Genomic DNA, 12,543 nt, shown 5'->3' with positions numbered 1-12,543 from the left:
TGTTGAAATTAGTGATACAGGTCACTTGGGGTGTAATAGTAGTGCATTGGTGCTGTATAAGGGATCTTGCATGTCTTGTACCTCTTACTGTTTCCCGTTATATTCTAGGTTAAATAAAATTCCTAGTATATACTGTAAATTAGGTTTCATGGGTAGGTTTAAAGGGATCAGTAAACTGTAAATAGTGATATTCTTGTTTAAAAGTACCTTTTAATAACGCATGGTAGCAGCATTAGAAATCACACATCCAGTAGAAACAACGCAGCTTAGAAAGGGTTAAACATGTAATGAAGAAACCAATAGAAGTTTTAATGGAGATTAGTTAAGGGGAAGCCGACTGAATTATCTTCATTTCAGAAAATGTTTGTCTTGTTAAACACAAAATACACAGTAAGTGCAGACATGTATCCATAATACATCTGCATCACAATCAGGTTTTGTTTTGTTTCCCCCCCATCACACTAGCACTGCACTCATAATTAATTATTAAGGTACTTCTATATCATAAGGTCCCAGTACAAAAAAGGCAACATCTTTATATATGAAAAAAGGACACATTTTAATTGGACTTTTGGATAGAACATATGCTGTAACTGTGAGTTCTTTTTGCAGGGATCTTAAAGATAAAGTCATAACAATGTTCTTCATAGCCCTTGCACTCATATATACAGTATATAAAATCAGTAATTGCTACATTTATACCGCTCCTTAAAATATCCCAGCTTCTAGTCTCTAGGACTTTATTTTTAGCACTGAAGAGTGCACGTTGCAAATGTCATACCACTGGTTTGCCACATTTTGACGAGGCATGAGTCCGTTGTAGGGCAAGGATGGGTTTTTAAGCCTGTCTGGGTTGTCGACAACCTTCCAAAAATACAGGCCCTTGAAGAAGAAGACGGAGTTGTGGGTGTAAGAGAAATACACAGCATCCAAGTTTCCAACAGGGTGGTCATGGGGCACCACAGCTGGGAAGACGTCTGTGATTCTCTTGGGAAAGCCTCTGTCTTTCTGGTTTTTGTTCACGTCAAAGGCATACACCTGTTGAGAATTGAGAAAGTGTTTAGCTGGCTGTGCTTTGGTGTTTTCACTGCCTGAGCTCTCTAATTGGCTCTTAAACTGGAATATCACATTCCCTGGCCGCCTGTTCCGCAGGTGTAAGTTTTCTGCTCCCATTATACTAATGGTTAGGGGAAGCTATTGAAAAAAGGAAATGCAGCAATAGTATAGATCAAAGGTAGACAGAACACTAGATTGTGAACATATTATACAAACGGGACCTTATTCTTAACTATTTCATCTTTTCAGGGTATTTGGGTCTTTTCAATTTTGTGCAGATTGAGATGAGACCCTTACCAGCGAGTCTTTGAAGAAGTACATTTTGTAGTCTCTCCTATCGTAGAAGACTGTGTCAATAGGGTTGGGGATGCCAGGGAACCCTTCAGATATCAGCCGGGGGTATTTGTGTCCTTCAGGGTCTTCTGTGTACGCTTGGTCGTTCTCGCTGTCGTATCTCCAGTATTGAGTGCCTAATCAGAGAGATTAAATCACCCAGTGAGCGATGGCAAAGACAAGCAAGTGCTTTTACTTCTGTCCTGTATTTCCTGTGAGCAAAACAATATTAGCAAACATTCTACACTGTCTCCACCACCATACACAAAAAAAAAAAAAATGTGAGGAAAAACTGGTGCAAATGCCAAACAGGTTGCTGTCTTTTTTCCCTTGCTGGGTTTCCAGGGAAAGGGCGGGCGAAATGGAATTTATAAACCATGCAGTGGTTCGATTACATTTACTTTCCAGGCAAAGCAATGCAAGTAAGTAAGTAAATTTCTTGGTGGAAATTCATTATACAAGTGTGGACATTCTATGAAGACATATTAGGATATTTTCCCATAGCTCTTGCATCGTCAACCTCAATATTTACTTGTTTGTCAAAGTCTGTAAACTGAGATTCATTAAAACTATTGATACCTTTAAAGAAATAGGCAGCATCGATTCTCCAGGTCCACACGTGGGCAAACCCGTCGATGCCATCCGAGGGGATTCCATGCCAGCCTACTTGCAGCGCGATGGGGTCCCCATAACGGGTCCTGTTGTTGCGGTTCTCGTACAGCCAGTACCAGCTGTCACGGAGGAAGTACGTGTTGAACCGGACCACCAGTTCACCGTATGGGGTTCTGTCTTTCCGGATCCAGTCGAACACCGTACTAAAGGGCCCTACGCACCCACCTGAAGAGAAACAGTAATTGTACCCATTAATAAATGCACTAGACAAAACGAGAGCGAATGGGCACAGTTTCAATGGTCAGAAATAAACAGGGCCTTGTTCACAAATTTGTTCTTAAAAACTTTCAGGAATTTTATAAACAAGACTTAAATACTTGAGAAGCTTAAAAACATTGAAAACTATCAGAGAGGTTCACAAATGTCTTCTAACCTCAGTAAAGACTTAAATAAAATCTTAAAGTAAGATGCCACAGAGATTGTACAGGAATAAAAACTTCTAATAAAAAGATGACTTCCTTAGTGAAACTGTAAGACACGTATTTAGTGTAGTTCTTGACTGAGATCACTTGTTTATATACATGTACTTAACTACTATTATATCGCACACTCACACTTCAAAAGCTTCCTTTGTCACAAACCATTGAAACTTAAATGCCAACTTTATTTTTACATGCTATGAAAAGAATTGATTTGGAGGTAGAAACTGTTGAAAGTCCAACGCTGGCAGCTGCACAGGTTTAACCTATAATAATCCATCCATTAAACTAGCAATAACAGGTTTGCTATTCTAGGCAGAAAGGTATAAATATAACTAGACGCATGTTAAAAGCAATCTAATGTTTGATAATGATTCGTGTCTGAATAGCTAGTAATGCATAGTAAAGGTAAATAATAATTTGGGCATTAAACAATAAGCAGCATCAAATTACATTTGAATAGGTTTTTTTTGTTTTGTTTAATTCAATTGTTCATAGTATTAAGTGATTTTCTTTAAGCATAGATGTATGTACTTCAGTGGAAGTGTATTTTAAGATTCCAAAGTTTTATCATTTAGACCTATGTCTTAATTCACAAAGAACAGACTGTAGTGACACGTTTAGCAGTTGCTTCAGGCATATGGAAGCTTTAAATCACTACTGTAACATGCACAACAGAAATATTGCAGTCACACTCACTGGGGGTGTCGAGTAGAATCTACACTCCTGTCTGAAAACCGCTGTGCTTTTTTCCACTCTGATTTGGTTACAATGCTGGGTTGTTTGGTTATACAGTAGACATACTAGAATATAGCTGGATGTCTGTCATCAGTACCTGAATACTTGAGCCAAAGCTCGATTGAGATCTTACCATAAAGGCGCTGGATAGCTTTTCTGTCCAACCAGTCGATTTCGAAGTCTGAATCCTGGGGGATATAACTGGACTGCATGATGGACCCAGTCCTGTAGATGTGTGGTAATCCCAAAACATGTCCAATCTCATGAACTGCAACCTGCACAAGAGTTTTCAGAGAGCTTTGAGTTAAAACATCTCAAAAAGCAACACAAAGTGCAATATAAAAACTTATACTTTGTGGAATTTTTATCGCCAAACAACAAAGGTGCAACATCCACACTGATTTCTCAATGGCAGTTGGTACGTACTTTGAGCAGACTGATTCCATTGTCGCTGTTGGGAGCAGTGAAATGTTCGTCATCATCAAAGTGAATGTCTCCAAGGTACCAAGCATGAGCAAACTCACGACCAGCCCCATCAAACATCTGTGTGCAGCCCAAGTGTCGCCCTTCATAACAAACAATTTTATAAGGTTCAGAATGACAGAAGCAGAATACATCTGTATTTCATGTCTTGCATTGTATTTTTAGGAAACACTTCTGAATTTTGAATTTTATACAAAGTTATATTTGTACTGTATATGTTATGCCTCATTCCAACATGAGATAAGGACCATTTAATGCTCTTTAATGGTTCTCAACTCTGAGTTCTTTCTCATATTTCATAGTCATGTGACACATATTCTCTAACATCCTCCTAAATATCACAGTAGAGACTGATCTTGCATCTGATGCTATCCCACATTAAACTTTAAACCTAATTTGCATATAATTACTTGCACCACCAACCACACTAACTTATTTGGCTAGAATTGGGAAAAATCTATTGTCATCTGTGGGCTCTTTACAATATGATTGGGAGATTTGATAAAATATTGCACTAAATCTATGTAATTACACAATAACAAAAGCTCAGTTTACCTGTCCCAAAGCCCAATCTCATGTCGATCATTGCTAAAGGCGAGGAGTTATCCTCCTCAAATTCCAATGGGCAGATCTCGCTCCACATTCTGAACGCTAGTCTAAAGATATATCTCTGTTCGTCAATGGACAGCTGGCTACTGTAGCCTTCTCCGATGAGCCTCCATTTCAGCATTTTCTTGGAGAAGGCCATCTGTCCTGTCAAGCTGAACATGTTGTCCACTGCCCGTTTCTTCCTCTTCCTGAGCAAGAGAGTTTCCAGAAACCGCTTCCTCCGGACTGGATCCGTGGAGCCTGCTGTGGCATTGCCAGCCTGGGTGTGATTCAAACTCTGAGCGTCACTGCCTGCAGTGCTATTGTGGTGAGTCTCACTGAGGTCACTGGACGTCCCATTGACTAGGCTAGTGTCATTGGCCTCCTTGTCTGGGACTCCACACCTTGGTTTATTCATTGCAGCCTTGGTCGTGTCATCGAGCTCTCCTGTGATGGGTAGGTTGTACATCTTCTGGAACTCTTTCAGAGCATTGATGTACTCTGGGTTCAGCGTGGAGTCTTCAGGGACACTATCCTCTCCGGTTCGGGTTAACACGTCCCCCTCTTGGATCAGGGACATGATGTCCAGGGGAGCCGGGTCATCATCGACAGGGACAGGTGCACTATCGTACTGCGTTTCTTCCCAGTTGACTGGCTTTGTAAACCCATATTTGTTAAGAAATTGCTGGGAGAAAATGTGAGAAGCAAGATAATGAATTAACAGAATGCTGCCTAAAAAGGCGCAGAAACAAATTAAGCATTTGCAATTGTTAATGGGTTATTGTTCCTAAAATAAAATTTAAATAATCTTCACACTAGAATTTTATCACCAGCCTGTGAATCATACCAGGAATACGTGACGTAGCTCACTAAACCCTAACACACTACTACTGTAAACTTTGTGTGCACACGTTGGGTCGATACATTGTGACCAGCAAAGAGCTGGGAAATACAACTAATATTTATTGGCCTCTTATTGGTTACACAGCAGGTTTACAACTAGACTTCCAATCTCATGGGAGGGGAGTCAAGAAATATACCCGCTAGACTTCGCTGATGAAAAACGAATGGCGCTTTGTTGCACTTAAACACACTCTTATACCATTAGAGCCAGGGTCAACTGTACATATTAATATAGCTTACATTTACATGGTAACACTTCTATACAGAGTGAACAGCTATAATGCAAACACTATTTTATCTCCAAATGTTATTATCCAGTTATTGCCAATATAACATATCCAATGGTGAGTCTTTAGTATACAGTACATACAGGCAGCATGCATATACACCTCATTTAATACAATCATTATATATTCTATCCATCTGTTTAAATGAAGGAATAATGTAGATTCCACAAGCTTAAATCTGCATATTGTTAAGGTCTGTAGCAACTTGTGAACACAACTAATGGTTGTGAAAAGTATATATTTAAAAGCAAGCATACCTCAGTAGCCTATTCAATACTTTCTTCCTTCACATTGTACTGTAGGCTATACAGCTATCAGTGTATATAAACTGAAAAATGAGGGAAAAAAAGAACTGGTACATAAACTGGCGCATGCATTAAAAGACAGCATGCAATGTTCTGATGAAGTACCACATTCTGGTACCACTACACCGGTATTTTATGTTACTGTCCACTATATAAGTATTTGACAGATATACACAGACTTAGCAGTGTATGCACAGTACCATAGGAGATGGCTCTAAAGCCCGCGGTTAACTGAACAAGGAACGTTGCGATGTAATAGAGCTGGCTACAGTAGAATTTATTAATGCAAACTGCAATACAGATGATAACGAATCCTACATTTAAAATTGTTCTCATTATTTTGATAACACACCTGTGCAGCGTCTTGGTCGATAGTAAGCTCGGTTTGATGAGTCCCTGGAATCTCGACATCGGAGTGATCTCTGCTGTGGAACAGCTTCTCAGCCTCACAGCGAGCGATGAGGGTCGTGCAGGCGAGTGCAATCAGCCGGATACAGCTTAGCATCGTGGTTGCGCGGGTCGCCGGCTCAGCTAGAGTTAACTGCCTTGTTTCTTTTTTTTCTTCTCAGGAAAATGGTTCGTCTTAATGTATCTATGAGTGGAAATTACTTTTTATTCACTCCCTGAACTCAGCCACGCCTATAATTAAAAAAGAGAGCGAAAAGGCAAAAACAAAGACAAAACCAGTATTTTCATTTATACAGTTACTGTAAATTAGCTGTGTAAAATTGTCCCTCCTCTTTGAAAGCACCGTCACCTGTACACCACTAAATGGCAAACACTTGTTAATGGTTTCCATCTAAGAGCTGCGTGTTATCTGTATACATAACCTTCAAATGTACATGCAGTCATTTCATTGTAGGCTACCACAAAAAAAAAAAAAACAAAAAAAAAAAAGTCAAATAGTAGGCTAATAATAATATTGAAGGGATCATTGCATTTTATATAATTGTTTATCATTGTAATTGCATGTACAGTATACTGAAAGGGTTTCTTAGGTTAATCTGTTTATTTATTTATTTATTTTTTGTTTTTGTTTTTATATCTGCAAACACTATATATGCTCTTTTGTTTTTCTTTGTGAAATGCTATTAAAATGTGTTATTGCACACACATGTTAAGGACAGAAAAAAATACTAAATGATTCTTAATTTTAATATATTTTTGGTGATTTGATTAAAGTTGAATCACAAACTACAATCTTAAAGGCGGATATGTGGGCTCTGTTCTGTTTAGGTTTTAAGATTCTCCTAAAAATACCTTTTACACCGAACAAATAAGTGTACTGTGTAATATTCTTTTAAGAGTTATGCAATAAAATAAATAATACAAAAATAAGAGTTCCATAATTAAGGGCTCCAAAGATTAAGTATTTAACTGTGCTGTCTTAAATGTTCACCTCTTTCTAAGAGAAGCCAAATCTTTTGTACAGAGCATTCTATGTTTTAGGCTATATTATATAGAATCTACATCCTGCATAAGAAACCATATATAGATTTTTATAGAGAGCACTCATAAACACGATTACTTTGGATACAAGTTGATGTTCAATTTTGAGTTAATTTTTATATAGTTTATATATACTATATTATATTATATATATTATATTATATATATATATATATATATATATACACACACACACACACACACACACAGAGTGTGGATGATATAGAATGGGTTAGGAATTCACCTTGTTTTGCTGCTCAGACATGGGATCCTTTGAGAACCAGATAAAATAGTAAACTGGGATCAACCTGCTGTTGTACTTTATACTGATCAAACAGCCTTGAAAAGCAGATCTGCTAGTCGAAGTAATAAATGTATCCTTGCATGCAGTTGCAACTGTGCAACACCTTGCAATGGATATAATGGTGTACATTAGCTCATAGGTGTAATTTACACGGGGGACACAAAGGGACATGTCCCCCTCACTTTTTCACTCATGGGGAAATGTCCTCCTCACATTGCAGTAGTACTAAAACTTTCATTTGATAATAATTTATTGATGTAATCACTGGTCAGTGTAGAAGTCAATGGGAAGAATTATGGGATGGGATCCGGGATCACTGGAGCCGGATCATGAGATTTTACTACGAGGATCTGGATCAGGCTCCACTGATCCGTAATATTGAGCCAATCCTGGAGCTTCACACACCTTAACTAGGAAAACTGACCAATGAGAAGCGAGCATCCGTGGCACGCAGTTTAAAGGCCGCAGCTGACAAATTTGTATACAGCTTGATATCACAGTAATGTTGGGGGAAGTGGCAAACATGGGGCGCTGGAAGTAGGGGTGCTGGATGTTCTGTGCACCTGCTTCAATCATATACGGGTGTTACAGTTTTTCTCAATGGCTTTCAACACCCCCACTATAAAAATTGTACCAGTACAACTGACTACATCTGCATCTTTTGAGTGGATGGAAGCTGAAAATACTTTTTAAAAACACCTTTTTCTTATACCAGTATAGTACCAGCATTATTTTAATAGCACAGCTGTATTTATATTAAGTATTTCAGTTGTGAGGAAACCTCAACATTTCTAGAAATCTATTTCTAGGGCAATTCCCATGAAATCTTCATTATGGTTGTACTAAAGGGATTTGATCCTGGATCCAGATCTGAGCAAAGCTTCAGTGCTCTTCGAAGACTAAAGTCATGATTTCGTAATTCCTTGACTCAGAAGCGACTGAATATTACAGCTATTTGCCACTCGTCACTCATGACAACATTATGCCATTGTGAGTGATTGCCGCAGGAATGTCTTTGGATCTTTTAATTAGAATTCAAGGGATGCAATGTTTTGTTATACTTGTTTGTAACATATTTTATTATTTAAAAAATCTTCATGCATGCCCCAGCTACGGAAACTGTCCCCCTCCCCCACTTTTGACACCAGTTACACCACTGCATTAGTTGTCAGAAAAAATAAATAAAAAGCTTTTTGAGTGTGATACAAATTTGACATAATGTGTGTTACGCTTGCCTGGTTACTAGACTTTCTGAAGGCAAAGAATACTGCAGGCAAAGTAGAACATTGTACCCTTTTTTTTTTTTTTTCCTGATCAAATTCGATAATGTATGCAATGGATTTACCTTTACAGTTGTAGAAGCGACACTCACAGCTATTTTAGTGATGTCTTTCCAATGTTTAGGATCTCAGTAAAGCCTGAACTGGTTGCTTCTCTAGCACGCAGTCTACCTTTAGTGCCCTGCAGAAAATTATATTTTAGAAAGATAATCTGATGTTTTGCTTCGGCAAACAAGAACATTATAGGGGCTATTATCCAGTTGCACCTTACTAATGAGGTGTTACATGCCCTACAGCTGATAAAAAATAAATTAAAAAAAACTTCCTGTAATTATCTTCTTATTGGAATACTTCCTGGGTGTTCATGTTTTCTGTGCAGTGTGTGTGAAATTGCAAAGTTTCACCATTGTAGTTTTCACTTAATTTGCCAGCAGGGCTTTGTCTTGCAAATGTTATTACTTCTCATGCATGAATTGTAAATTCAAAACATCCTAAGCTGACACACGTACCTGTGTCAAGCTTTTCAATTTTTCATATATCAAGAGAACTGCTTGTCCAATTGACTAAACTTACTAACCTTCTGCTTCTTCTTCTTCTTCTTCTTCTTCTTCTTCTTCTTCTTCTTCTTCTTTCTCTTCTTCTTCTTCTTCTTCTTCTTCTTCTTCTTCTTCTTCTTCTTCTTCTTCTTCTTCTTCTTCTTCTTCTTCTTCTTCTTATTATTATTATTATTATTATTATTATTATTATTATATTATTATTTATTTTTTAGTAGATGGTGACTTACAGTTGTGTACAAAAATGACATATTAAGAATTACAGTACAATTAAGAGCAAATACAAAACACAGTACGATTTGATATCAGGGCAGTTCAAGAGCAGATAACAGTGTTTATAGTTACATCAGGGTTAGATATGAGTGAAAGTGAAATACAAGATACTACAGATTGGGTTCAGTGCAGGATTATATACAGTAAAATAGGGACCTGATAAGTGCAAGTTAAAGTGCATTAAAGGCAGAGTGCTATACAGTTCAGAAGGGAAGAGCTGAGTTTTACAGGTGTTAGCCACACTATCAGAGGAGACAAAACCATCTCTGCGTGTCATAGAATCATAATTTCTTCTAATAGTATTATGTATTATGTAGACCCACAAACCCAACAAATTACATCGTAGTTTGTTTAAATTATAAAGGTGTGATTTTGCATATACATGTTGTGCAGTCTTGGCAAAGTGTACAGGAAATGGGTACCTACCACACTACCTTCCTCTTTCACAACAGCTAACCCCCCCCCCCCCCCCCAAATGAATGATTCAACTACACAAGACAATAAAAAATATCAGCCAATCTAGATCCATCACCAGCAACCCCTCCCCACCCCCCAAAACAAAATCCTTGCTATGCCAGTGTTGTTAACAATCACCAAAAAATCTCCATCCACCCCCAAAGCAAAATCCTCGCTAGGCTACTGACCTGAACAATAGCACATATTCAACTATTCTCATAATGTGAGGACGGCAAAAAAAAAAGGCAACACAAAAACACCACAACAGTGTGCAGTGGAAAATAAGGCATGTGATAAAAACTACAGAACAAAAACATACGTGAATACACATACTTCATAATGGTGAGTAAATGAAACTTTTATTCAGTTCTACATTTCTGTTATAATCTGGACACTCAGCTCAGAAGCAGCAATGACTTCTTGGTTTTGTTGGCTGTATTGCAATTGTTACACATTCAGTAGCAGCTCAGAAGTTAACAGGTAGCGTTGAATTCAATGAATTTTCTGAAGTTCTTGTGATATCCCCAACGCCAGGTCCTGAGCTGTAGGCTTCTCAGCTGAACAACTGACAGTCAGTCCTTCAGTATTCATGACATCAGCTGTGGTTGGTCCAATGGCTGCAAACTACAGTTACAGAGGAAACAAGCAATTACTTTATCTTTAATAAACATCATATCATTGACATATTCATGCTTTTGTTATGATTGGCAAAACTAAAACAGCTTTTAGTCCAATTTGGAAATGCCAGGTTAAAAGAGCAGGAACATAAACCTTTTTTTTAAGCTTTCGTAGTGATGTGTGTGACTAGAACACTACAACCGAATAGTCCATGTGAATATAATCCACCTGCTTAATCCACGTCACAAAAGCAACTTCACATTTCAATCTGAACGGGAACCAATTGATGAAGGGTGTTTTAAACAAAATATTGCATTTAAGTTACAATCCTCCAGATTGTCTGTGTATCTTTAAGACATCAATGGCTAAAGACCTGGAAATGACGTTAGGGTTGACCAATAATTGGTGGAATTAAGTAACTGAGAACTCAGGTAGAATGAAAATCAGAAGACCCTGTGGCTCTTCAGGACCAGGGTTACAGACCCCTGGAATAGTGCATTGATAGGAAATATGGCTGCCAAATTGTCAGATTATCAAACTTCACTAAAAGAATAGTGTTTGGGCTCTATTATCTGTAAACCATGAAGTCACATGACCAGAATTAACTTTCTTAATATGTTGTTATCAAAATGTTTGCATATTGTTAATGTATGCACTTTTAATCAAAGCCTTGTTCTTGTCCCAAAGTTATTTGAGATGCATTATTATAATGACATAAACTTTTTATTGTCACAGCCCTCAAACTAATTATTGCTAAACCTGTTATTTCATTGTTTCCATTATAACCATGTAAACAAAACAGAAAAAATACACCATGCAAACTACAAACTCTCATGCAGTCGTTCAGTTTACATACAATGATGCCGTTTCGTATGTTCATTGAGCACGCTAACAGCTGAATGATCACAATTTATCAACATTCCTTAACAGTGGCATTTAAAATGCTTTTAACTTGTCAATCACCCAACTCTATTTTTCTCAGTGGGTAATAACATATTTCTTTAAGCATCTCACGCAAGCCTGGTGGAACCAGGGCATGATCTCTTTGGGAAGTCAGCAACACTATCATATTTGAGACTGTCAGAGATAATCGACTGATGTCACTGGATGCCTTTGATCTTTGTGCCAAGTGATTTTGTGTAGCGAAAACAAGATAGAGCAACCAGAAGGTAAATTAAGAATATAGTCCCAGTGGTTAAAGAAACAGGTTCAAATCTCAGCTCAGCTGTTGTACACTATGAAAAGTGCAATATTGAAATAAAAATTATTATTATATATTAAAGTATTTTTTTATGATTGACCGGCTCCTGGCAAACATCTTTTACAGTATATTTTTCATGTCATCAACTCCTAATCGGCAGCAATCATTTACTTTTCACAGATGATAGTTACAGTATGATGAGTCACCGTATATTTGTTCAGTACTTTCCCTGGGACTATACTTCTAACGGTGACAACTACAAATTATGTTGTACTATTACCGGTAAGAGCAAAATAAGAGACTTCATTGCATGAATTAAAATTTCTCTGAAAGGCAGCATAGCATTTCACTGAAGGACACACCCAAAACTGAAATACTATTTGAAATACCAGCACTTTAGAAATGTCGTTTAGTTTGTTTGAACATTATAAATGACCACTGTAGAGGTACCACCTTCCCCAAAGGAAAGAAAAAGTGAAATATTTGTTGGCTAAGGTCCTTTACTAGAAATGTATTTTGCATTAAAAATTAATTTCCAAATGACAGATATGGTGTGTGAACTATATTAGAAAATGTTTAATATGCTGTTAAGTTCCTTTAAAAAACTGCACTGACCTCATTTAC

At 37.5% G+C, this 12,543-nt stretch overlaps 1 protein-coding gene across 1 annotated transcript; it reads right to left on the bottom strand.

Annotated features, from left to right (window-relative positions):
* Positions 1–56: 56 nt before the first annotated feature.
* Positions 57–6,289, bottom strand: LOC121321638 (matrix metalloproteinase-21-like). Its single transcript, XM_041260637.1, has 7 exons — positions 6,137–6,289; positions 4,257–4,974; positions 3,645–3,784; positions 3,352–3,493; positions 1,969–2,226; positions 1,354–1,526; positions 57–1,038 (listed from the first exon to the last, which is right to left on the bottom strand). The coding sequence occupies exons 1-7, from the start codon at positions 6,287–6,289 to the stop codon at positions 733–735; spliced, it is 1,890 nt and encodes a 629-aa protein (XP_041116571.1). The 3' UTR covers positions 57–732.
* Positions 6,290–12,543: the final 6,254 nt, after the last annotated feature.

Source organism: Polyodon spathula, chromosome 10, assembly GCF_017654505.1.
Source record: "Polyodon spathula isolate WHYD16114869_AA chromosome 10, ASM1765450v1, whole genome shotgun sequence".
Lineage (NCBI taxonomy): Eukaryota > Metazoa > Chordata > Actinopteri > Acipenseriformes > Polyodontidae > Polyodon > Polyodon spathula.
Note: the sequence above shows the minus strand (reverse complement) of the source record. Positions and strands in the feature narration are given on the sequence as shown.

Coding starts and splice junctions, on each gene's coding strand:
- LOC121321638 (XM_041260637.1), bottom strand. CDS start 6,289: ATGCTAAGCTGTATCCGGCTGATTGCACTCGCCTGCACGACCCTCATC. Junction 2,227..3,351: donor AGCTATCCAGCGCCTTTATG/GTAAGATCTCAA, acceptor GTTTCTCTTCAG/GTGGGTGCGTAGGGCCCTTT. Junction 1,527..1,968: donor TGCTGCCTATTTCTTTAAAG/GTATCAATAGTT, acceptor CTCTCTGATTAG/GCACTCAATACTGGAGATAC.